The following is a 25,962-nucleotide window of genomic DNA, read 5'->3' as shown; positions in this document are numbered from 1 at the left end:
ACATCTTTGTTTGTATGTGGTGCTGAGGATTGAACCCGGGCCGCACGCATGCCAGGTGAGCGTGCTACCGCTTGAGCCACATCCCCAGCCCCAACTCCATTTATTTTTAAAAAGTCATTTTTGTTTGCTGTATAAATTGAATTCTTTTATTATTGCCTTTTAGGATTGTTCATTGCTAGTGTACAGCAATACAACTGCTTTTGTATATTGTTCTTATATCCTGCAAACTTGTTGATATATATTAGTTTTAGTGTATATGGTATGTGTATTCCTTAGAATTTTATGCATACAAAATCATGTCATTTGCAAATAGCATTTACTTTTTCCTTTCCAATCTGGATGCTTTTTCTTTCCCTTGCCTAATTGTCCTGAGTGAACAATGTCAACTAGAAGTGATGAGAACAGACATCTTGTTTTGTTCTTATGAAGTATTTAGGGGGAGAGAATATCGAGTATGATAGGTGGAGAATTTGTTGTTTTTTGTAGATGCTCTTCATCAGGTTGAAGAAGTTTCCTTCTATTCCAAATTTTTTGAGCATTTTTACCATGAAAAGAATTTTATCAAATTCTTTTTCTGTGATCAAGATAGCCATGCAGTTTTTGTCCTTTAGTCTGTTACTATGACTTATTACATTGCTTGATTTGGGGATGTTAAACCAGCCTTGTACTTCAGATTGCAAATAAGCAATTATAACATCTGCCACTTAATACCTAAAGCAAGCACAAATCTTGCTCCAAATATCTTTACATTCTCTTGAGTTATAACACCTAATGTTTCCCAAAAGTCCCCCCAAATTTTAAAATTTCTAAAAAATAATAACTGTCCCCCAGTAAATCTAATATCTCACAAAAACTGGAGTTCAGGAATATAAGAGGAAAGCAAGGTCTCTTTCTGATAAATTTTCCTATGGTAGAGAAAAATAGTATGCAGCATACTTTAATCAGCATTCAATGGATTGAATGAGAGATGACTGGATTGAGGAATCTCAGGCACCAAGAGAATCAAATCAGAAATTGTATTGTTATAGAATAAACCATTAACAGATTTTAAGCACTTACTAGTATGAAATACTATTAGAAAGATACAAACATTAGGTCCCTGTTCTCATGGAAACATACTACCCTAGATTAAAATATAATATAGTGAATGAAATGCAACTCAGGGATTTAATTGTTCCATAGTGTTACAGTTTAACTATTCTGAAATGTTAATGCTGATTAAAAAGTACTGTGTTCTGCAGAAGCTGAGTTTATTATGCAGGGGCAGGGGAGGTGGAGAGAGAAAGCACATATGGCAAATTAACAGCTGTGGAATCTGCCGCAGCCCGGCTGGCTGGGCAAAATAGTTGGGGGGTAACGAACAACTTGTGTACATGGATACAGCAGAAGTGGGAGCCCTTTATTGTAGGACAACAGAGGTATTTATACATTTCACACAGCTTATCTTAATTAACATAAACTCGATACAGCAGTCAACCAATTAGGAATCTCCACACTTAATGGCTGGCTGGCGTACTTCACAAAGCACTCCCTCTGGCAAAATGCCAGGCGCCATCCAGACTTGTTTACAGACTCTTAACATTTGCCAGGCGCCATCCTGACTTGTTTACAGACTCTAAAGGATCTAGATATGTATTAAAATCTTCATAACAAAAAATGAAAAAAAAAAGAAATTTTTAAAATTTTTTAACTTTCTCTTACATTTTATTCCTAGGCATCTGATAGAACAATGATGCCAATATACGTTGTTATACATGGATTGCTTTAAAAAAAACAGCTTTATTGAGTTATCATTAATATACAATAAACTGAATGTTTAAAATGTACAATTTGTTTTTACATTTGTACAGATCATTATAAAATTTTCATTTTCTAACTTTTTGCTAGATAATGGAACCCAATTTTTGTACAATGACTTTGTATCCAGCAACCTTTGGTCACTTATTAATTCTAAAAGAGTTTTTAGATTTTCTTCATATAATCATGATGTCTATCTTCCTTTTCCAATCCTTAAATTTTTCATTCTGCCTTACTGTACTTGCTAAGACTGCCAGTAAAATGAACAGAATGGTAATACTGGGCATCCTTGTCTCAATTTTAGTCTATGGAGAAAACTGATTACAATTTCATCATTAAATTTGATATTTGCTCCAACCAGGCAATAAAATCCTACATGAAAACTTCTTTGTCTAAACTGGTCAAAAAATTCTGGACAAGCCAGGTGCAGTGGCACATACCTGTAATCCCAGTGACTTAGGAGGCTAAGGCAGGAGAATTGCAAGTTTGAGACCAGCCTTAGCAAGTACTTCAAGTACTTCTGGGTTTAATCCCCACTACTCACCCCCACCAGTCCCCCACACAAAATGCTGGACTGACTCAATATCAGATAGAAGTAACTGTTGGGGTTAGTTGAGGCATGAGTCTGAGATGTCTAAGTTGGAAAAACTGGCATAGTGACCAAAAAAAAGTACTTGATATACTAGTGTGTAAGGGATGGGAAAAATGAATTCACACCAGAAAGTGATATCATGTTATTACTTTGGGGATACAATTTAAGATAACCAACAGAATTACAGAAATGATAAAAATGTCCCAAAGATACAGCTATTTTAAGCTATTACTTTTTTTTTTCTTTTTGGTACTGGAGATTGAACCCAGGGGCACTGAGCCATACCCCAACCGTTTTTTTGTATTTTATTTAGAAATGTGGTCTTGCTGAGTTGCTTAGCCCCTCACTAAATTGCTAAACCCGACTTTGATCTTGCAATCCTCCTGCCTCAGCCTCCAGACCTGCTGAGAGTATACCACCATGCCCAGCTTAAGCTATTATTTAATAGAATTTTTTTTTTGTTAGAATGTATAGTGTTGTATTGCATTCATGGAGAAGATAAAAAATTGAAAAGCAACAGTGGACTGCCTGCCTTTTCTTGAGGTATTGCATAAAGGATATAGAAAAGTTAAAAATGAAAGGTGACTGTTATTACTAATTTGTCTCTATTTTAAAAATGTATAATGGTTAAAACACATGGTGTTAAAGCTGAAAGGAATTTACAAATGCAGAAACTGAATTAGTCAGGATCCTGACAGGGAAATTTCAAAGACTTTTAATAAAGAACTATATACAAAAGAATGAGCATGGTTTAAGAAAACCAACAAGGAATAAATAGTGTAGTATGCCACCTAGCCTAGCCTGGAGCTATTCCTAACCATAAACCCAAAGAGGTCAGGGAGAGGGTCTAGTTATTAGAACCCAGAAAGGGTTTAAAGAGGAACAACTGATAGGATCTATGACCTTAAAAGGGATGCAGCTAATTCATAACAATATGGCAGAGAAACACCTTCCCATCTCCTGCTGATACTTTCTATTGTAAAGGTTGGGCAAGCGTTGGAGGAAAAGACCACCAAGAGACTGTCTCATGCAACAGCAAAGGGTTTATTGGGGGTCCAGCATGCTGGGGCTCAGAGCTCACTTGAATAGAGCAAAGAGCCCTGAGAACAGCTTAAGCAGAGCTCATATACTTTCCTTGGAGAGGGCAGGGAGGGAAGTTACATTTTGCAGTTTGGCAGCTGGGGACAGCACATTCTGGGAACAAGATTAGCAAACAGTTCGCAGTTGGAGACAGCATATTCTGTTTTGTTAAACATATAGAAAAACGGAGTGACAAGTACCTATTTTATTAACCTTTCACTATTGACCAAGCCCCACAAAAATATGAAGGTCAAAGGAGCCATGGATGCTGATCATATGGGTATGATCTGTTCTAGGATACAGAACAGACAAAGGTAGAGATGGATATAGAGGGGAAAAGAGAGGAAATCTAGCAGTTACTAAAGTCAATGATAAAGTCAGGACTAAAACCTAGATCTTGAGTTCCAATTCAGTACTTTTTCCACTAGGCAAAGTAAATGTCACTATGAATACACAATTTCTCAGTTCATCAACTAGTTCCATTGAGGACAGACTAAGCCTCTCTGTAGATGTAGTACAGAACAGATTTAATTACAATGTGGTAGTTGTGATAGGGGATACAAAAAAGTAAGAAGACTTTTGGTATTTTGGTCTCTATCTTCAAAAGAGTAATAATATTGTTGAGAAGAAACTTACACATATGAAATCACCAGTAAATATTTTAAAACACAAATAAATTATAGAAAAATCATGGTAGGGCAGGGCGTGATAGCACATACCTATAATTCTAGCAACTGCAGAGGTTGAAGTAGGAGGATCTCAAATTTAAGGCCAACTTCAGCAACTTAGTGAGACTCTAAATAAAAAATAAAAAGGGGGCTGGGGATGTGGCTCAAGCGGTAGCGCGCTCGCCTGGCATGTGTGCGGCCCGGGTTCGATCCTCAGCACCACATACCAACAAAGATGTTGTGTCCGCCGAGAACTAAAAAATAAATATTAAAAAATTTTCTCTCTCTCTCTCTCTCTCTCTCCTCTCTCATTCTCTCTTTAAAAAAAATAAAAAATAAAAAGGACTGGGGTGGTAAAGCATCCCTTGGCTTATTCCCCAGTATTGGGGGAAAAAAAGAAAGAAATGAAAAATATAGATAGAGATTACCTTATTCTGCTTCTTGTTTTATATTCATAGTTAAGGGCACAAAGTTAGTGCTGGTTTCAATACTGGGTAACTGGTTTTAAGCTCTCAAAGTCTATTCCTAGAAAGCTACTTTAGGAGAAAAATAATTAATATTTAACAAGTACTTTCTGTGTGCCTCAAACTTTAGCATGTCATTTAATGAGAAAATGTTTTAGTTATTAATCCTAAATTTTAAAGTGAGGCAAAGTTCAAAAATTAAGTAACTTTCTCATGGTTAAACTAGGAGCTAGGATACGATCCCAGGAGTATTGCCTAGAAGTATTGCTCTTTGTACCATATTCACATACCAGAAGCAGCTTAAAAGCCGAAATCTTGGAAAGTTAGGAGCCTAATGTTCATGCCTCACAAGAAACATTAATTCATTGTTAAACTTGAGCAACTCACATCACCTTCACTAATCTGTATAAATAAAATAAAGATGACAAGGCCTGCTTTTGTCTCTGGGAATCACACAATGAAGTCCAACTATATATTTGTATGTATATATAATACTGAGCCCAGTGTCTTTTATACCTATTTCCCAAGTCTTGGAATTTTTATACTGTCCATTTCACTTTGCACCCTTATCTTCTTGCTCCAAGGCAACATCTCCAGTGAGCACAAAATAAAAAGAGAGAATGACAGAAAAAGTAAAATGAAACACTATCTTCCCTTTCACATTTGGTACAAATTGTATTCAATTTAAGAATAAGAGACTGATATCATAATAGAATGAAATTTTTTAATTTTATAAATGAAAAGGCAAAATACTACAACTATCGAATTAACCCTGAAGCCACGTTGAATTCATATCTTGCAGATGAATTTTCTCAGTTCATCAACTAGTTCCATTGAGGATAGACTAAGCCTCTCTGTAGATGTAGTACAGAACAGATTTAATCATAATGATGGCAAAGGCTGGAAAGACTAAGCAAAGGAAGTGACTGTATCTGTTTCAATTTCTTTTTCTTCTTGGAAGTATACTTCATGGCCATGTGAAACTTGACTAACTGTCCTAGCCAAAGGAGGTTAAAACTTTGTCTCAGAGAATCGTAGATTATTCTTATTTCTTCGTACTGCAATATCCATGTCTCATGGAGAGGTCTGGCTAAACTAGGATATTTTTTGCAATAGCATTCAAAGTCCTTACTTTGGTCACATCTGTTACCTTTAGAGAATATTCTGAATTAGAAAGTGAGGCTCCCATGGCAACAGAGGAATTTCTGCAATAGAAATAATAATGGAACAGATAAGTTGTTCAGTCAGTACTCCAACTGGCACTTCACTTCATAGTTATTTCATGATTCAGAAACATGGGAAGGTAAGGACTCTGAACTATCATATTCCATAATAATAATTTTCATTAATTAATTACTTGAAACATCTAGTAGCTGAATCTAAAAAACAGTATACTTGATTTTATATCTGGAAATGTAAGTTTTAAGCTTCTTCCTTCTTTTACATGCATTTTCCCAAATTATAAATGAAAGATTCCCCTAGTAAGTTATAGGAATCCTATATATTAAAAAAATCACATAATAGTTTCAATTTCTTAATGGTAATATAATTTCAAAATAACTGAAAGAAGAGAGCAAAGGGGGGGGAAGAATGACTAAATGGCAATGGCTGGCAAGACTACCAAAGACTATAAAAAGGTTTAATATGTGCAAAAGATCCTGCTCATTTAAGACAGAACAAGAACCATTTTAGAAATGTTTTTAAACTGCAAAAATGATGACAGTACTTATGTATTAATCACAACATGATATCCATTCATTGATCATGGCATCAACAAACGTTTTTCTATTTGGGTAGTAAAGATTAATCTCATCCCTTCTTGTATGAGTCCAAGAACATTTTTACCGAAACCTCATTCCTGAGTCTCTGGAAGTCCGAGCAGAACAGTGGAATTCTGTAGCACCAGAACCCTCAAGGATCCTTTGTAGATTTCTGTCTGTTATGCCACCTCCTATTGAAAAGAACAAGTAATAGATTAAAAGAACAGAATCTGGCATAAAATTTAAAGAATAACAATGAGTGCTTATTCTATTTGAAAATCCCATTCTGAAATTTCTCGTTGATTCAAGAATTACTCTTTCCCTAAGCTAGAATGAAATTAAAAAGTAATGAAAGATGTATACTAGACTCTGGAGAATTGTTAGGGTTAAAGCCTATGTGATGAAATTACATGTATCGGTTGGTTTATATGAAAAAGCTAGACATTATTGATATTAAGTTTAAAAAGACTGCTCTGGGTCAAGGAAAAAATCATTCATTCCAGCCCTGCTCTTCCCTCAAACAAAATCAAATTAAAATGAAAGGTAAGGATAGCTTTGAGAAAAAAGATACAAAAGCACAACCAGAGAGATGCGTCTAAAGAGAGAACCCGTAAGATTTTCTCTCTGGCCAAGACTGAAAGCGTATACCGTGACTTCATGGGAAATGTCAATAAGGCAAAGTTTTACACAGTTTACTCATCACAATATTAACTTTCTGTTTCATTTCACAGAAGAATCTGACTCCATTTTATTATGATTACATGTTTTGATAAACAATCTTTAAAATATTTATTTATAAAAGTCATATTCTGAATTGGTACCAATAATTGCAAATATGAAGTTAGCTTATTCATCTTTATATTCATGTCTTCTGATATAGCGAATGTATTCAATAAACATTTCAAAATGACATTGTACTTTGTACCTCAAGCTATTCAAGTTGCTGAAATAATCTGTTTTTATATTTATATACTCTTTCAAACTTGTTAACTCGGCTTTTTTGTTTTTTGTTTGTTTTTGGTTAGTGGTCTATTCATATTGCTGAACCCTAGGAATTAGCAAGAACACAGACTAAGAAGTCAGTTGTAAAGGAATGCTGGCTTCACTTCTGTAGCTATTTGGAGTTGGGTGATCTTAAATAAATTATTTAAATCCACTTAGCCTCAACTTTTTCACCAACAAAAAAGGATAATCCAGGGCTGGGGATATAGCTCAGTTGGTAAAGTGCTTGCCTCAAAAGCACAAGGCCCTGGGTTCGATCCCCAGTACCATCAGAAAAAAAAAAAAAAAATCACAAGGAAGGATAATACTGCCTACCTCATGCGCTTGTAAGGATTAAAAGACAAATTATTTCCCTCTAACAAATAAAACTGAAACACAACACTCAATACATTCTCCAACACATAGGCTAACAAAGCTTTACAGTTAAAAGAGACCTCAAAGAATAATTAGTTCAATATTCCCTTCCTTATAAATGAGAAAACCAGACCCTAAATATGTTGTAAGTTTCATTATATATGTCTTGTTTATCTTTATATTTCCCAAGGATGAAAACTCATTAGGCTTTCGGATTGATTTATCTAAGAATTTTTTACATGCTGGTACTTATTTACATGAAATTCTGTGGGCTCCCCAAATAGAAGGATTACTTCATATTCATTCTATTTTCACATCTAACAATACATGTATAATTATAACTGACATAATTAATACTTCCTTAGTAAGGTTTGTTAATCTAGTCACGAATATTTCTGTACCTAAGACTATCAATTTCTAGAATAGTTGCTCATTTAACTCTATATCCCACATAATTCCTTGCACAAAGCAGATAACTTCATAATTACATATTCATCAAGTACTTGTGTAAAGAATTGTCTAAATCTGGTTATTAGTTGTCAAGGCTAAATACGTTTAGCCTTAAACAGAAAAGCATCAGACAGACTCAGTAAGTTTCTTTAATATTCCCTGATTAGTCTATAAAGGGTCTCAATTTGACAGATCATATATACTTTCTATCTGCTTGTTTCAGGGACTTACTGCAAGTGAAAAACTTCCTACTAACTGTTAATATCTTTACCTGGCCTATTTTAAAACTTGCCCTTTATCTGGTTATCACCATTTTGAACCCTGGTCAGTCTGGGCATTACTGCTAGTAAGAGTCTAGAGACTGAATGCTTTCTGATGTGATCAGCTGTGAAGTACACTGAATCACCCATTATTCTTACCCAAATTTTAACCAGAATCTAATCAAGTCTTATGATTTAACTACCAGTTTATAGGGAATTTTGAAGCTACAAGAGCAAGCTTTAGCTTTGATATTATTTACAGTATCAAAAATAAACAATTCAATAAATATAGAAAGTAGAACACTCTACAGGGTAAGTATCCACTTTTTAAAAGTCATTTTTTTAAGCTGGGTTTGGTAGTGCATGCCTGTAATCCCAGTGGCTCGGGAGACTGAGACAGGATGATTATGAGTTTAAAGCCAGCCTCAGCAATGACAAGATACTAAGCAACTCTGTGAGACCCTGTCTCTAATTAAAATACAAAAAAATAGGGCTGGGGATGTGGCTCAGTGGTTGAGTCCCCCTGAGTTCAATTCCAGTATCCTGCCCCCAACAAAGTCATATTTTTAAATAAGAAGAAAAGGAAAAACTTCTATATTAAAAGATACTATAGAAAACAACCAAATGTAATGCTTGTTCCTTGACCAGATCCTGGTTTTGCACATATCAGTTATAAAAACCATTGTGGGGAAAACTGGAGAAAGGCAAGTATGGACTGGGTATTAAATGTTATTAAAGAATTAGTGTTCATTTTGATAGATGTATTATGTAATAATGAAATTGTGGTTATAATAAATGGGTCTTTTATAGAGACGCATAAAGAAAAAAATGTCATGATGTCTTTAAAATATCTCGGCGGACAAGAGGTATGGTTCAGTGGTAGCACTCTTGCCCAGAATAAGGCAGGCCCTGGGTTTGAGCTCCTGCACTAAGGGTAGTGGTGGTGGTGTAGGGATTAGTTCAGGATTAAAAGAAAAAAAGATGAGACAAATGTGGCAGAATAGTAAAATCTAAGAAATGACCGTGACTATTTATTGTTATTTTCTGTTGTTTTTATTTTGAGAAAATAATAAAAGAAAAAATTAAGAGCCTTTATATTTGTTTCACGCTGATTTGGGGTTGCTTATTCTAATTCTTTCAAAATTGCCTCATCTGTTCATTTCTAATGAGTCATTATGCACTTAATTGATTTTATGGTTATCATCATGAGCAGATGCTCCAATTATTTTGTTTAAAACAAAATATTTTGATGATCAGAGACTTTTCAGGAATTGAGGAAGTAGTATTAGTCCAACTTGGTATACCTCACCAGGGATGAACATACACATTCATAAAATTCTATATACTATAGGGAAGCAAACATGGGAGAAACCAGTCCTAATCTATTTCCTTATTTGCTCCTCAATGAGGTCATCCCTATTAGAGTGTTCTCCTTCCCCTAAAGTTTTATTCCAGCACCTATCTCCTAATCTTGAACATTTTAATCAAACTATTTATTCTTCTCTCTGAACATACTTTCAGATTTTCGTGCCCTTTTTGCTCTTCCTCCACTATAGCTTGGTGTTAGGCTAGTAGACAAGGAGATAAATAAATACCTGGCATTACCACAATCCTGCCTTTTGCCTGAAAAAAAAGAAAAAAATAAATAAGTAAATTGTAATATCTTTCTCTTTTTTTTGGAGGGGGTACTGGGAATTGAACTCAGGGGCACTCAATCACTACGCCACATTCCCAATCCTATTTTGTATTTTATTTAGAGACAGGGTCTCACTCTCAGTTGCTTTGTGCCTCCCTGTTTCTGAAGCTGGCTTTGAACTCGTGATCCTCCTGCCTCAGCCTCTCGAGCCACTGGGATCACAGTTGTGTGCCACCATGCCCAGCTATATCTTTTTCTTAATTGTGATAATAAGGCAGTAAGAAGAGAAAGATTTGAGTCAAGTATATTATTTTTTTTGGGGGGGGGATTTTATTTATTTTTATTTTTTATTTGTTGTTTTTAGATATACATGACAGTTCAGTGTACTTTGACATACTATACATACATGAGATACAACCCATTACAATTTGATCCCATTCTTGTGGTTGAACATGGTATGAAGTATATTCATACTGGTAGTATATTCATATATGAGGATAGGAAAGTTATGTCCAACTCATTCTACTATCTTTCCTATTCCCATCCCCCCTCCCTTCCCTTCATTCCCCTTTGTCTAATCCAATGAACTTCTATATTTCCCTCCCAACCCTCCCTTGTTATGGGTTAGCATTCACATATCAGAGAGAATATTCAATCTTTGGTTTTTGGGGACTGGCTTATTTCACCTAGCATATTCTCTAGTTCCATCCATTTACAGGCAAATGCCATAATTTCATTTTTCTTCATGTCTGAGTAATATTTCATTGTTTCTATATACCACTTTTTTTTTCCTATCCGTTCATCTGTTGAAGGGCACCCAAGTTAGTGCCATACCTTTGTTATTGTGAACTGAGTTGCTATAAACATTGATGTGGCAGCATCACTGTTGTATGCTGATTTTAAGTCCTTTGGGTTTAAGCTGTCAAGTATATTATTTTTAAAAATTACTATTAATGTCTAATTGTCAATAGATCTTCTCTTGGGGGAAGAATCTTGGAAAAGTAAGATGTCCAGCATAATAAGTTCTGTCAAGAAAGATTATTTTATTGTATTACTTTATAAACTCATACTATTATGAACACAAAGAATAAGAGGTTCCAAAACAAATACTGAATAATCACACCGCCTGAAGAAAAGCCTTACTTAAAAAAAAAAAATACCTTATGCAATGGGATGAAAGTAGTTGAATTTAAACAAGATTTTATTAGAAAAGAAAACATAACATAATTTTAAGTTACTGGGGGAAAATCCACTTAAATCCTGCTATCAACTAAATTCTCTAGGTCCATTTAACTGAGACTACAGGAATTAATTTAATTGCTGATCATTCTGGAAAATAGGACCGAAATTATTATAAAACAATCATATCTCCCATATTTTCTCCTAAGGGCCTATTTGTCCTGCCATATAGTCACTTTTTCCACCATAAGAACCTTCTCTTCCTCCTTTTTCACCTATTAAGATGGTTTATAATATAACCACCAAATTCTAACCATCACATTGAGTTATATTTCTTTGTTAACTTCCACATACACATAAGAATATATACACTTAGGTATGCAATCCAGATTCATTATTTCTCCTGCTAATCTGTATTTAATCAGTTTAATTTGCAAGCCCCTGGGAACTAAACACAAAAGAGTACAAGAATTTTTGCCTTCCTGATATGGAATAAAGTTCCTACTTTCATCTTGCACATTTAAGGAAGATGGAAAACAGATAAATACATTTATGTACTAAAGTTTCAGGTAGCAGTAAGTACAATAAGGAAAAAATAAAGCAAACTAATAAAATAGAGAGTAAACAGAGGGGCTATTGCACAGAATTTAATAACTGTTAGAAAAAATCAAGTGGAAAAAAGATGTTTCATACTCTCAAATGTGCTAAAAGCAAATCATTCATAAAACATTTACTCTTTAGAAAGCAAAAATAATTTGAAGAGGGAAAAAGTCACATTTACCTGTTTTTCCAAATGAAGACTTTCCAAAATAATGACAAATGATATTTTAAAGACATAAATTCTCTCACTTTTTTTTTGGCCTTCCATAAAAGATTATATGCCTAAGGCTATCACTATGATTTAACAATGTAACATACTTACTAAGGGTCAGACATTATGTTATTATCTGAAGCAATCTCTCATAACTATTCTGGGAGATGGGTGCTATTATAATACATCCTAATTTTGCAGATGAGGAAACAAATGTTTAGGATGGTTAGTTAATTTGACTCATATCATTGTTAATAAGTGACAAAACCAGGATGTAAACCTGTAAACCAGGATTCTAATCTTAAATCCTATGGCTTAACCAGTATATTATACTGCAAGGTAGTAACTTCAAGAAGGAAAGGTAGTAATATGAAATATCTAACCCAGCTCCCTACCAACCAATGATTAACATCACTCACACACACACACACACACACACACACACACACACTTTGAAATGTAATACAGGATCATGACAATTATATATTATTCTCTGTTCTTAGTGAGTAACCTTTTAAAACTATTTTAAAATGCTTCACCCTTCCCCAATGCACCAAGGATTAAATATAAACACAATTTAATAAGGTTTTCAGAACTTTGGATATCATTCTTCTCTTCATCTTCAACGATTCAGTCACTCTTCAGCATCTTGAGTTATGCTTGCTTTTGTTTCCAGGACTTTGCATATATAATTTTTCCTGCATGAAACAATTCCTCCACTCTGCCTACTTTAAAATGTCCTACTTTAAAATGAGTAAGACATTGCAGTTTGGCTACCTTTTCTTCTGGGAAGTTTCCCCTAATCACTGCCAACCTCCCTGCTGCAAAAAATCTGGAGTTAATTGACTTTCTCCAATGTTCTTACATAACACCTTTTGTTATAGGTCTCTATTAAAAAGTACCTATGATCACTAGATTGTAAGAGCAGTGACTAACACACACACACACACACACACACACACACACACACACACCCCTACCTCGTGGTCACCACCACAGTACAAATAACCTGCATCTAATATATACTTAATAAATAAATATCTGTAAAATCAGTATGTTCCAGAGTAGCAGAATCACACCAAATCCACATATTTTTATGGCTATAGATAAGTAAAAATAATCAGATGTCTACACAGAAATGCTAAATAATATTATTAATAAAACTAGTAATAATAATGGAAACTAACATGTACTAAGAATTACTTACTGTATGCTTTACTGTGCTAAGGATATTACATATATCTTTCTATCGTAACAGTTACCCTATAAAGAAGGAATTAATCATGCATGGTGGTGCATGCCTATAATCCCAGTGGCTTGGGAGGCTGAGGCAGGAGGATTATGAGCTCAAAGCCAGCCTCAGCAACTTAGTGAGGCCCTAAGCAACTAGCAAGACCTTAAATAATAAAAATAAAAAGGGCTGGGCATGTTGTTCAGTGGTTAAGCACCCCTGGGTTCAACCCCTGATACAAAAAAATTAATTTTTTTCAATTTCACACATGAAGAAATGAGGATTTTAGGCTAGTAATCTATTCAATGTCATGCAGCAAACAAGTGTCAAACCTGAGTCTCAAATATAGAATTCTCTCATCTCAAAGTCTACACTCATTAGGCATTAGAATGCCTCTGGAATGGTGTCAGAAAAACAGAGACATACTTCAATTACAAAGGCATATCTGACTACTCTAAAAATGAAGACAGTTCATCAGGAAAACTGGGACAAGAGAAAAATATATTTCTTCCTATATTGATAGATGGAGAAAAGTGAAAGAAGAACATAATTTTAGTTTTAGAATTTACTACAGATAATAATTATTTCATAAATTTATGGGATCCTCTGGTATACATGGGCTGGCAATGAAAAGATGTGGCTTAAAACTAGACAATGCTGATGGTACAGAAAAGATAAACTTTGCTACGGTTATCCAAGTTAAATCACATCTGTAGACACTGTCTACAATTTGATCTGAAGAAATTTGGTTATTAAGTCCACTTGTGAAAGCAATACGAATTACATAAATATATCACTGTCTGTTTGCTTTTTCCTATACAGTAATCATAAAGTCGGTAATATTTAATTTCACATATTGACAGAATGTTAGAAGTAACCACAATGGTCTTAGGAAGAAAGAAAAGAAATTGTCTGTACCTGATCTATGAGTCGCTTTATTAGAGGTAACCCTTCTAATGCTGAACTGTCACATCCACTGGTCAGTACTCGTTCAAATCCCAAGGATAAGAGAGTCTCTAGAGCTGCCATTGGATCATGAACCATGTCAAAGGCTGAAAGAAATAAAATTAATTTGAATTTTAAAGACGTATTTTCAAATGCAGTGTTATTTAAAACACGGTACAAATATGGTGGTATGCTGGACCTAACTAATTCAGGCTTTAAAGAGCCAACTGTCAAATAATCAGGAATTTTGCATATCAGATCGTTAGTCCACTGGCATCTTGAAATTACTCAAGTACTCAAACCACAGAAATCAGAAAGTGCAAATTGGAGCTTTTTTTCCCAAAGAGCCAATTTACCAACATACAGGCAGTATGCATGACCATTTTACTAGGATACATTTTAATAGGTATATTTACTTAAATGCAGAAGTGAAAAGTTTCAATTTTCAATAATTATAAACTTTTTCCTTAACAAATTTACTTAAGATTTTACTTAAGAAAATTATTAAATGAATTTGCACAGGTAAGCATTCAGATATGGTAAAATTGTTAAGTGCAATAGATAAGTGACCAAATAAGGACAGTTGCTTTCAACAGATTATATGAAGTTTCAATTCCTTCCTTCCTTCCTTTTTCTTTCTTTCTCTCTCTCTCTCTCTCTCTCTCTTTCTCTCTCTCTCTCTCTCTCTCTCTCTCTCTCTCTCTCTCTCTCTCTTTTTAAGTACTAGAGATTGAATCTAGAGGCACTTAACTACTAAGTCATATCCCCAGCCATTTTTATGTTTTATTTTGAAACCGGGTCTAGCTAAGTTGCTTAGGGCCTCACTAAGTTGCTGAGGCTGGCCTCGAATTTGTGATCCTCCTGCCTCAGCTTCCCCACTTGCTGGAATTATAAGTTTGTGTCATCTTGCCTGCCCAATTCCATTCTGCTTTCTAAGAAACCTCTCTCCTCAGAACCCTATGAGAGGAAAATGACCTAGAAACCTCAAAACAGAAAAGCTACTTCAGTAAAATCTAACTAGAAAGATTTTCTTCTTTTGGTGGCAGCACTTTCTCACCTATGATTATACTCTCATAGTCTTATTAAATAAATGAATGAAAAAATGTAGAATGAGTGAGAAAGAATGTGGAATAGAGGAAAATGTAAAATTTACATAATTTTTTGAAAATATTACTGGATAAAAGAAAAAGTCACTGTCTTAGTTTAAGAGCAGAAAAATATATGTGACTAGTTTACTTTCTAAATTATTTGGTATGACAAATTTTAAATATATATTTTTTCAGATGAATGTCCACTACTTTAAAATGCTTTTCATGTATTAATAACTTTTTATTATGTGTGTTAGCCTCAAGGTGAAGATTTTTAAACACCCTAACATCTTTAAGTTACTGCTAGTTTAGAAGAATTGCTATAACATCAAGTCAAAGAAAACAGTTTTCTCATAGTGTTATACATTTCAAAAAGAAACAAGAATAACAAATACACTTTATACTTAATTTCTATAAATGGATACAGATCCTGATATTCACTTTAAGCCTAATCTCTGAACTTTTACTTAAAAGGAAAAAAAGCACTGAAAAACTTCTCAAATATATCAGGTAAAAATATAAAATTACAGTTTTCTTTTCTTTGATTAAAGGCTTTTTTTTCATGTGCAAGGGCAGTGCCCTCTAAGGCAAAAGTGACCCTTATATCTCCATTTCACCAACATTTTGCAAAAGTACACTGGAATTATAATCACCTGAATTTTAAATAGAAAGCATTTTTTTTAAATGATGCAGACAAGATATTTAACATGAAAAGTAATTTCATATATCTTACTGGACATCTGTTTGTTGACCATTTAGCATCTATTTCTTCTTTCCTCTTTCCAAAAAATATCTAATTCTTCTTCATGTATTCACCCTCTTTCCTCACATGAATTCTCTAGAAAGTTGACCTCACCCATAGCTTCATTTTTTCTGGTTTAAGCCAGACAGTACATTTTATTTCACTGGCTAACAGTGATTTATTCTTTTTAGGACTGCACATAACCTAAGATAATCTAATTAAAATGAATCTCAGAATTGTTACCCAGATGGATACATGCCCTTGTAGGTAATAATTAGTATCTCTCTCTTCTCTATTATATTCTACAACCACCTACTTTGTTTTTTTAGTTGTCAATAGACCTTTATGTATTTATATGTGGTGCTGAGAATCGAACCCAGTGCCTCACAAATGCTAGGCAAGTGCTCTACCACTGAGCTACATACCTACTTTTAATAATTTTTATAATTGGGCCTTGAAATTATGTAGACATTGTATATCTATAAATTTACAACTTTTCATTCTAAGATCTGAGTAACACTGTAGAACTGTGATCCATAAAAAGGTTGTAGCTTCTGGTGAAGTTAGAAAACTGACACTATTCAACAGAGCTTATAAAATGGAAACTACTCACCTCGGTGGAAAGTAACTGGCAGAGGACGGCAAATAGCTATAAAAAGAAAGTCACATAACAAGATGAATAGAAAAGGTCATCATTGATTACTGTAGGATTCTCCATGTAAGGTTGTAAGGTGAAAATTTTTAATACTTTCTTCTCCTAAGAAGTAAGAGATAGTGAACTCAATGATAATAAGATGGTAGCCTTCAAATTAAAAATCCTAATTTTCTAATAAATTCTTGTTTTATATAAAATATAATCATCTACAACTCAAAGGCACCAAATAAAACTGCATGATTTGGCAACTATAAGAACAGCATTATATCTATTATTTGCCCCTCTAAAGATTCTTCAAGAAATAATGTTGGCCAAGCAGCATAGTAGTTTGTTTCTATTCTTTCCAACTTTCTCTATACTCATTGAATGCAATAACTTCTGAAGGTTTTGGTGCGGTGGTTAAGAAACTAACAGTAAATATCACTTAAACCTTATGAGAACAAGACCAGAACCACACCTACAGCAACTGAGGAAAATTAGCTGGGTTTTGTCACAGATACTTTCCACTATCTCCACCATAAACATTTAAATAAGTACTGTTAAATTAGGTGGGTGCCTGCAAGTATGACTGAAAAGTCAGTTTTGTGATATTTTTCTGCATCAGGAACATAAATACAACCATCAGTAGAGATTTATTCCTCTCATTATACAAATTCTTACCCACAAGGGACATGCACAACTCTTTGTCAATGTGTCCATCTTCAGTCAATGCCCCAAATACCAAACCATCAGCACCATAAAGCTTGGCAAGTCGAATGTCAGCCTTCATCACCTCAATTTCACGATCTGAATATAAAAAATCACCTCCTCGTGGTCGAATCATCACAAAAACTGGGATCTGGACACTCTGTTTCACTACTTGAAGGACACCTATAAAAACAGAAAGCAGACTAAAATTTAAACATGAGCTTAAAAGCTCTAAGTAGAGCCAGGCACTGTAGTGCATGCCTGTTAATCCTAGCAACTCAGAAGGCTGAGGCAGAAAGATTCCATGTCTGAGATCAGCCTCATCAATTTAGTGAGGTCCTAAGCCACTTGGTGAGATTCGGTCTTAAAATAAAAAGTTAAAAGGACTGGGAATATAGCTCAGTGGTAAAGCGCCTCTGGGTTCAACTCCCTCTACAGAGACAGAGACAGAGAAGAAAAAAAGCTCTAGGTAGTCAATAAAATAGTATTGGTCAAGTACATCTGTTCTTGTGTATTATTTCTGAAAGAAAAGGAAGAGTTGACTGAGTATATAGAAAGGTCTTGCCTCAGTAGTACAGTAGGCCATAATAAACTCTAGAGTGATCACTGCTCTAGAATTGCCTAACAGATCTTAACAAGACCTAGAAGTTCCAAACTGTTTCCAAATAAACTATCTGTTCAAAAATATTTATAGGAACATACAAATTCCCAATAAAAAACAAAGTAAAATTCATAACATATTTCATGCAATAAAAAATGACCAGGCAAGAAAATAAGACAGATCACTAAGTGATAAATTAATCAAATGAAACCAATCTGATATAGATGTTAAAATTTGCAGCCTTATTACAGGTCTTATAACTCTATTCCATATGTTCAAAAAAGTTAAGAGGAAACATGGGAGATACAAAAACAGACTAGATTTATCCTCCTTCCTTTAATAATAAAAAACAGACAAAATATTTAAAACAACAGTTTGTAAGACACTAGACATCAAACAACAAAAGATGATGATTCCTGAAAGAAAACAAGTGAGGTGAGCTCTATGACTGATCCAGTTTAATGCCTCAGTTTCAAGGCCTCAGCTCAGGGAGGAGGAGCCTAGGTGGAGCCTAGAATATTTAATTTCTAGATGAAAAAACTATAGTGCATGAGATGAACAATATACTAGGCAAGATTAACAGCAGATTAAATATTGCAAAAGATAAGTAAACTCAAAAACAAAACTATAGGAACTGTGTAAAATGAAATACAGAAAGGAGATATATATATAATATATAATATATATATATATATATATAAAAGGATAGCTCATCAGAGAGTTATGCGACAACTTCAAAGTACATACTTACATAAGTATAACTGAAGTCTATGAAGGAGGGAGTGGAGGATTAAAAGTACAAATGTACAGGTCCAAGAAACATGAAAAAAATACAATCTAGTACATCATAATCAAACTGTTCAAAACTAGGAATAAAGAAAACATTTTAAAAGCAATTTAAGAGATACATTATATAGAGAAAAATGAAGATATGGATATAGATTTCTTATCAGAAACAACACAAGCAGCCGGACCTGGTGGTGCACGCCTATAATCCCAGTGGCATGGAGGCTGAGACAGGAGAATTTCGAGTTCAAAGCCAGCTTCAGCAAAGTCAAGGCACTTAACTCAGTGAGACCTTATCTCTAAATAAAAAATATAAAAATGGGGCTGGGGATGTGGATCAGTGGTTAAGTGCCCCTGAGTTCTATCTCCAGTATCAAAAAGAAAAGAAAAGAAATAACACAAGCAAGAAGACAAAAAAAAAATCTTCAAAGAACAGAAAGAAAGACCCTGTCAACCTAGAATTCTACACCCAGCAAAAATATCTTTCAAAAATAAAGTAAAGCTGTGTGCAGTGGCACTTGCCTTATCTCAGTGATTTGAGAGTCTAAGGCAGGAGGATCTTAAGTTCAAGGCAACCTCTGCACTGAGACCCTGTCTCAAAATGAAAAATAAAAAGGGCTATGGATGTAGCTCAGAAATAAAGTGTCCCTGGCTTCAATCGCTAGTACAAAGAATAAATAAACAAACGAGAAAGAATTCTTTGTAATCCCAATAACTCAGGAGTCAGATGCAGGAGGATTGCTTTATTACTTTTATATTTTTAAAAGAAAATTTTTTCAAACAAAAAAATACAGCATGAGGTTTTTGATAAATGTAATTAAAATGTATGAAAACAACAGGACAAAAGACAGAAAGGAAGAAACAAAGACAAAAGTCAATATATTCAGGGTGCCAATATAGAAAGATTTTTTTAAAGTCTGATTTTTTTTTTTTTTTTGAGAGAGAGAGAGAGAGAGGGAGAATTTTTTTTTTTTTTTTTTAGTTTTCGGCGGACACAATATCTTTGTATGTGGTGCTGAGGATCGAACCCGGGCCGCACGCATGCCAAGTGAGTGCACTACCGCTTGAGCCACATCCCCAGCCCCCAAAAGTCTGATCTTTGATGCTACTGCAGAATAGCTGAATCGGTATTAATAGCAACTACCAACCTTCCAACTTTCTGATGTTTGAGAAAAAAATTTTTTAATCAAATCTTTTTTTGTTTGTTTTAGTTGTAGATGGACACAATATCTTTATTTATTTATTTTCATGTGATGCTGAGGATTGAACTCAGTGCCTCACATGTGCTAAGCAAGTGCTCTACCACTGAGCTCCAAATCCAACCCCTGATCAAATCTTTGATAGTGTTATTTACAATCATAAACATTTCTAACTAGTACAATATTCACAACATAGTAACATGATATTAGTAAAAGACCCCAGTGAAACTGATAAATAGTTGCCTCTAGGCTTTATAAATTCCTGTGTGAAAGAATTGGGTTATGAAGTTGACCAAATTACTCTATATGCACAAATGAGTATATCACAATGCATTCCAATTTCATTCATAACTATAATTTACCAATTAAAAATAAATGAATAGAAGGAAAACTAACAGCCAGGTGTGATGGTGCATGCCTGTAATCCCAATGATTTGGGAGGCTGAGGCAGGAATATTGCAAGTTTGAGGCCAGCCTCTACAACTTAGTAATACCCTAAGGAACTTTAGCAAGACCCTGTCTCAAAATAAAAAATTAAAAAGAGCTGGAGATGTGGCAGTGGTTAACTGACCCTGAGTTCAATCCCCAGTACCAAAAAAAGGAAGGAAGACCAAGAAAGTAGAGGAAGGGAATCAGAAGGTGGGAGGAGGAGAGGGAAGGTGGAAGTCCTGGACACTGAAATGGAGCAAACTATGCATATGTGCTTATGAATGTCGAAATGAACTCCACTATTATACATAACTATAATAAAAACATTTTTTAAAAAAAGCCTCCTACAACAAGTTTGGTGAAAAACAAGACACTTACCCATGCTGGGTGTGGTTCCACCCTCCAATAAACCAGAACATAATTCAATCCGACCAGCACCTGTGATAAAAAAGCACTGCTCAACAAAGTTTTCTTAAAGCTCTTATTAAATAGCAAACTGTTTACAACATTTATTCCCAAATATAGAAGAGTTTTAGAAACTGTCTACGAGGAATCAAATTATAGACTAAAACTCTACTTTTAATTTCAACTGTATTGTGCAACCCAGCTGTGTTATGATGGTAAAATTTAAGAGTTTTTCAAGCTAGTTCTCTTAAAATTTTAAATTTTAGGGTTGCCATGCCCAGGGAAATGACTTAGAATAAAGATATTACCAGACCATAGTAAAATGTTGGCTTTTTGTTGATAATACCATAATCTTTTCCAAAACAATCTATTATTCTAAGCTTTAAAAAACAGTTATGCTACCCCAATGATTCAAATGTATGAACTGCCAAGATCATTATAATGTCATGTGTAGATAATTAAAAAAAAAAAGTTATGCTGGGTACGGTGAAAACTATAATAAAGAACTGAAACAAAAACAAAGAGAGTCCTTCTCAGGAGGCTAAGGCAGGAGGATAGCAAGTTTAAAGTCAGCCTCAGCAACTTTGTGAGACCTTCAGCAACTTAGCAAGACCCTGTCTCAAAAAAAAAAAAAAAAAAAAAAAGTTAGAAGGGGATGTTGCTCAGTAGTAGAGACTTCCTGGGTTTATCACCAGTCTCCACCTCCCCCCTCAAAGAGTCCTTATCTTCTAGAGATATATTCTTAAATATTCAAGGATGAAATTACATGATATATAGGGTTTTCTTTAAAATAATCTGCGTTTGGAAGAATTCAGCAGGTATACAGATCAAGGGTCAACAAACGATGACTTGCAGGCCAAAGGCCAATAGCTTATTTTTGTTATTCTTAGCCGTAAGAGCAAAGAATGTTTTATGTGTTTTAAAAAATAATACCTTTATTAACATGTAATCTACATGCCATATAATCAACACACCTAAGGTATACAATGCAGAGTTTTGCAACTATCACAATGAATTTTAAGACACTTTCAACATCCTCCTAAATAACCCCCACCCTTTAACAATCATCTCACCTTCTCCCCATGCCTTTCAGCACTAGGCAAGCATTCATCTATTATCTGTCTCCATAAATTGCCTATTCTGGACATTTCATATGATTGGAAATTGTACAATGTGGTATTTTGTGATTGGTTTCTTTCACTCAAAATGTTTCAAGATTCATCTGTTATAGCATGTATCAGTACTTTATTGCTTTTTATTGCCAAGCCAAGAAGTTTTTACATTTTCAAAGAATTATCATTATTTTTTAGAATTTAACCTTTATTTGTTTTTATGTGGTGCTGAGGATCAAACTCAGGGCCTCACCAGTGCTAGGCAAGCACTCTATCACTAAGCCACAACCCCCCACCCCCCACAAAGGATTTTTCTTTTTTTTAAAGAGTACGTGATAAAGACCAATGTGGCCAGCAAAGCTGAAAATATGTACTATGTGGCTCTTTACCAAAAAAGTTTGCTGATCCCCGATATATTGAAAGAAGAGTGGCCATGTGTTAAAAATGATTGAAGTAATGGATACACAGGATTCATTATTCTACTCTATTCTTGTAATGTGTTTGAAATTTTTCCATAATAAAAAATTTAAAAATTGTTCTGATTCTGAGATAATGGAAATGTCTGTGCTTCCTATTTAAACAAGTTCAGAATACAAAAGAAACTCTGGATACAAATAAATAATGTTTCTCAAACCATCTTAATTTTTCCCCCCCAGTGTTAGGTTTGAACCCAGGGCCTCATATATGCTAAGCAAATGATCTACCATTGAGCTACTCCCCAGACCCTTGTGAAAGCATCTTTAAACCAAAAGTCTGAAGTTTTAGATAAGTTCAATAAAATGTCAATGAATAAGCATTACTGTGGACATCTGTCTCAAAATGTGACCTGCTTGAAAAGGAGGGAAACTAGATTATAATTTTCCAGTAGGTTTTCTAGTTTGTTGTTTTCAAGAGGATTATCAGCCCTTGGAGATCACAAGGGCTTCTGAGATCAGTTTACAGGATTTATTTTTAGACTTTTAAAAGGGTTGCCAACTGTTATTCATACTCTAATTTTTCTTACCTCCTCTTTCTGCATTCACAGCTGACTCTACTGAATCAACACACACTTCCATGAGAAATCCATTTGTTGCTCCTAAAATTCATGGAGAACAACAGAAATTCATGAGGATACTGTCCATGTGGACCAATCCCCCACAAAGATTTTATTTATTTTTTAAAGCTTTCCTTGATTTTATTTATTTTATGTGGTGCCGAGGAGCAAACCCAGTCCCTCACACATGCAAGGCCAGTCAGTGTTCTACCACTGAGCCACAACCCCAGCCCAAAACTTTTAATATTTTTAAAAGTATTTTATTTTTCTGACAATGGTAGGGAAATAGATAAGTACAATAGGGCCTATGAATACAGTAAAATTCCATGTTTATTATTAAATTGATATCTCTAGACTGTGAAATACATTCAGAGTCATATGCATTAGAAATCATACTAAGGAAAATATATGCTGAATCTAAATTAACTTCCTAAGACAGATTTCATCATTATACCCCAGCTCAGATTCTTACAATGCAATGCTCTCAATGTCTATAAAATGTTTAAACATCTTTATAAGGAAAATATGTTTAAAAGTGGGAATGGACTTCAAATCCTGATCCCACCATTTATTTATTGTGTGATCCCTGACAAGTTAACCAAGTTTCCCATAAAACAGGGTAGGCTTTAGTACCTACCTCACAGTAGTGAATACCGGGAAACAATTTACATAAAAGGGCATTCAAAAAATATTCACCACCACAAATAAACTACACATTATTTCCTCTTTATGCCTGCAGTCCCCTCCAATCTCCACCCTTGGTATTGCTTATGCCATCTCCTTAGCCTACAAAATCCTTCTAGCTTCATCTTTAAATGACACAAGTTTCCAAGGCATTTATCATATTTGTCACATTTCCATGACTTTTTTCTCTCTCCCAAAGTAATGAAATACATCTTTTAACTCACATAACTTTGTGTGTTACACATTCCTCTTATTTATCTATTTTTGGTACTAGGGTTTAAACCAAGGGGTGTTTTACCACTGAACTACATCCCTAGTCCTTTTTTTTTTTTTTTTTGAGATAGTCTTGCTGAGGTGCTGAGGTCCTTGAACTTGGGTTCCTCCTGCCTCAGACTCTAGAGTTGCTAGGATTATAGGCATACACCTACATTACTCTTTAAAAGACTAATTACAATTATATTCTACCTCTTCTTTATGCAGATAAGTATCTGATCACTCTTAGTTGACCTAAAGTTCCTAAGGTTTTTATGTAAGAAATCTTTATCATCACTGACAGCAAATATATGCTACACAACAATCCCTCAAGTATTTATTAAAATAACTAACATATTCATAGAAAATCATAATATTGATACTAAAAATATGATATAAACAGAGTTTTGAGTTTTTCCTGTAGGTTAAGCATGTAATTTATTTTTTAATTAAAATATTGAATGCATACTTCATACAAAGATGTCTGGAATAATGTTCATTACATCCTGGTAATGGTTACCACTGGGTGGTGAGATTTGAAATTCTTTTTACTTTTCTATGATGCTTAAATTTTTCTACCCAATGTTTTTATAATAAAAAACAATTTTACTTTGAAAAGCAAACAAAACAAAAATCTATCATCAGCTAACATCACATTTCAACTGTATCATTTATTTAAAAGATTATGAGTCCCTAACTGTGAAAGAGTTAAGTGTTGATCTATTCTAAGTCTCCTAATGGCTACCACATCATTGTCACACAGATGGAACTGGACAATGCTGCAGTATTACCATTAGCCTCACACCAGAAATGATCCTGCCAGGGAGGGTGGAGATGCACACAAAGGCTATGACAGCAGGTAGAGTAAGGGAGGTGTACTAACCAACAGTTATTTGTACAGATCAAAGGAAAAGATACTTGTTAGAAGCAGTAGTGCTCAAAATGAGGTAGTTCAGGACCTCTGAAATTCTTTTAATTTGTGGAGTTAAAATCATTTTTTATAATAAGACTTTAGTTGCCTTTTTCGCTCACTCTTACAAGTGAAGTTTTCAGGGGGATACTTGACACATCAGATTGAATGCAAAAATAGGTATGAGAATCCAATTGTTTTCCATGAAGTTGAGTTAATATTTGTAAAAGAGTTTTGAAAAATCTGTAACATAGTCACTTTCTATACTTTAAGAATATTTAATTTTCATAAAAGTTACGTTTCCATGTAACGGGTTTATTATAGTTATTTTCTAATTAGTCTGTCGTTTTTAAAATGTTTAATTTCCAGTATGATCGAAATCGACAGCTATGACCCATACAGAGCTCCTTGGAGGTTTCTAATAATTTTTAGGATAATGGAATCCTGAGACAAAAAAAAAAAAAAAAAAAAAAAAAAACGGAGATAGAACCAAGAATTCACGGAATAGGAGGAGAAGGCACCTGGAAAATCCTGCAGAGCCCGCTCGGTTAGCCAGCCCTGGCGCGGAGGGAGAACTAGGGACTTGGGGCCACTGCCACCTGGCAGCAGTGACTCTGGGAACAAACGGCACGGCCGCTGTGGCAGCTACAAGCGGCTGAGCGGCCACCACAGATGAGGCCTGGTCCGCTCTCCATGGGCTCTCACGGCGATGGTGAGGGGGAACTGGGTGACGAACGGCTGGGACCAGCTAACCAACTCGCATTACTGTCGCACGACGGAGCGTGGAGGCGCCGGGATTCGAACCCATATGGGCGGCTCCAGCACCAGCTCACGTTTCCACACCCTTAAAGCCGTAAGGTTAGGACGCGCCGCGCCAGGGACTGGGGAAACGCCTCCGGGAGAAATGGTGACAGGCCAGGCCCCAAGCCGGCCGACCGCCCCCGGCCCCACCACCTTCCGCACCCGCCTTCCCCGACGCTATCCACGCCGGTTTCCGCTCGGAGGACGCCCCCTGCCTCTTCATATTCTACAGGTTTCTCCCCCGGGTGCCTTCGGTTTCCACTCCCAGCCGGGGTTGCCGCGCGCGCGACCGGATAAGCGCGTCCTCCACGGCGGCGCGCGCCATGCGCGCCCCCGAGCCCCGAGCCCC

The 25,962-nt window shown here is 35.1% G+C and overlaps 1 protein-coding gene and 1 non-coding gene across 4 annotated transcripts in view; one reads left to right on the top strand and one right to left on the bottom strand.

Annotated features, from left to right (window-relative positions):
- The window catches only part of Cutc (cutC copper transporter), a 39,998-nt gene extending 14,135 nt beyond the window's left edge, over positions 1-25,863 (bottom strand). Inside the window, exons 1-9 of one of the 3 annotated variants that reach the window (XR_013343634.1) lie at positions 25,776-25,863; positions 22,937-23,008; positions 20,795-20,854; positions 17,375-17,584; positions 16,673-16,708; positions 14,203-14,336; positions 10,023-10,050; positions 6,447-6,552; positions 4,189-5,806 (exon numbers count right to left, since the gene is read on the bottom strand). Coding sequence is in view for 2 of the 3 variants with exons in the window: in XM_026394760.2 (XP_026250545.1) it covers positions 5,692-5,806; positions 6,447-6,552; positions 10,023-10,050; positions 14,203-14,336; positions 16,673-16,708; positions 17,375-17,584; positions 20,795-20,854; positions 22,937-23,008; positions 25,776-25,836 (822 nt within the window). In the remaining variant the exon portion in view is untranslated. Of the gene's footprint in view, positions 1-3,414; positions 5,807-6,446; positions 6,553-10,022; positions 10,051-14,202; positions 14,337-16,672; positions 16,709-17,374; positions 17,585-20,794; positions 20,855-22,936; positions 23,009-25,775 lie in introns of those variants that run through there. The other 2 variants (XM_026394760.2, XM_026394761.2) reach the window with 2 other exon arrangements.
- Trnal-caa (transfer RNA leucine (anticodon CAA)) lies at positions 7,563-7,635 on the top strand. Its single transcript has one exon. It is a non-coding gene; the product is annotated as a tRNA-Leu (tRNA).
- Positions 25,864-25,962: the final 99 nt, after the last annotated feature.

The sequence above is a fragment of the Urocitellus parryii genome, chromosome 5 (genome assembly GCF_045843805.1).
Source record: "Urocitellus parryii isolate mUroPar1 chromosome 5, mUroPar1.hap1, whole genome shotgun sequence".
In the NCBI taxonomy this organism is placed as follows: Eukaryota; Metazoa; Chordata; class Mammalia; order Rodentia; family Sciuridae; genus Urocitellus; species Urocitellus parryii.
This window is presented reverse-complemented; position numbering and strand designations above follow the sequence as displayed.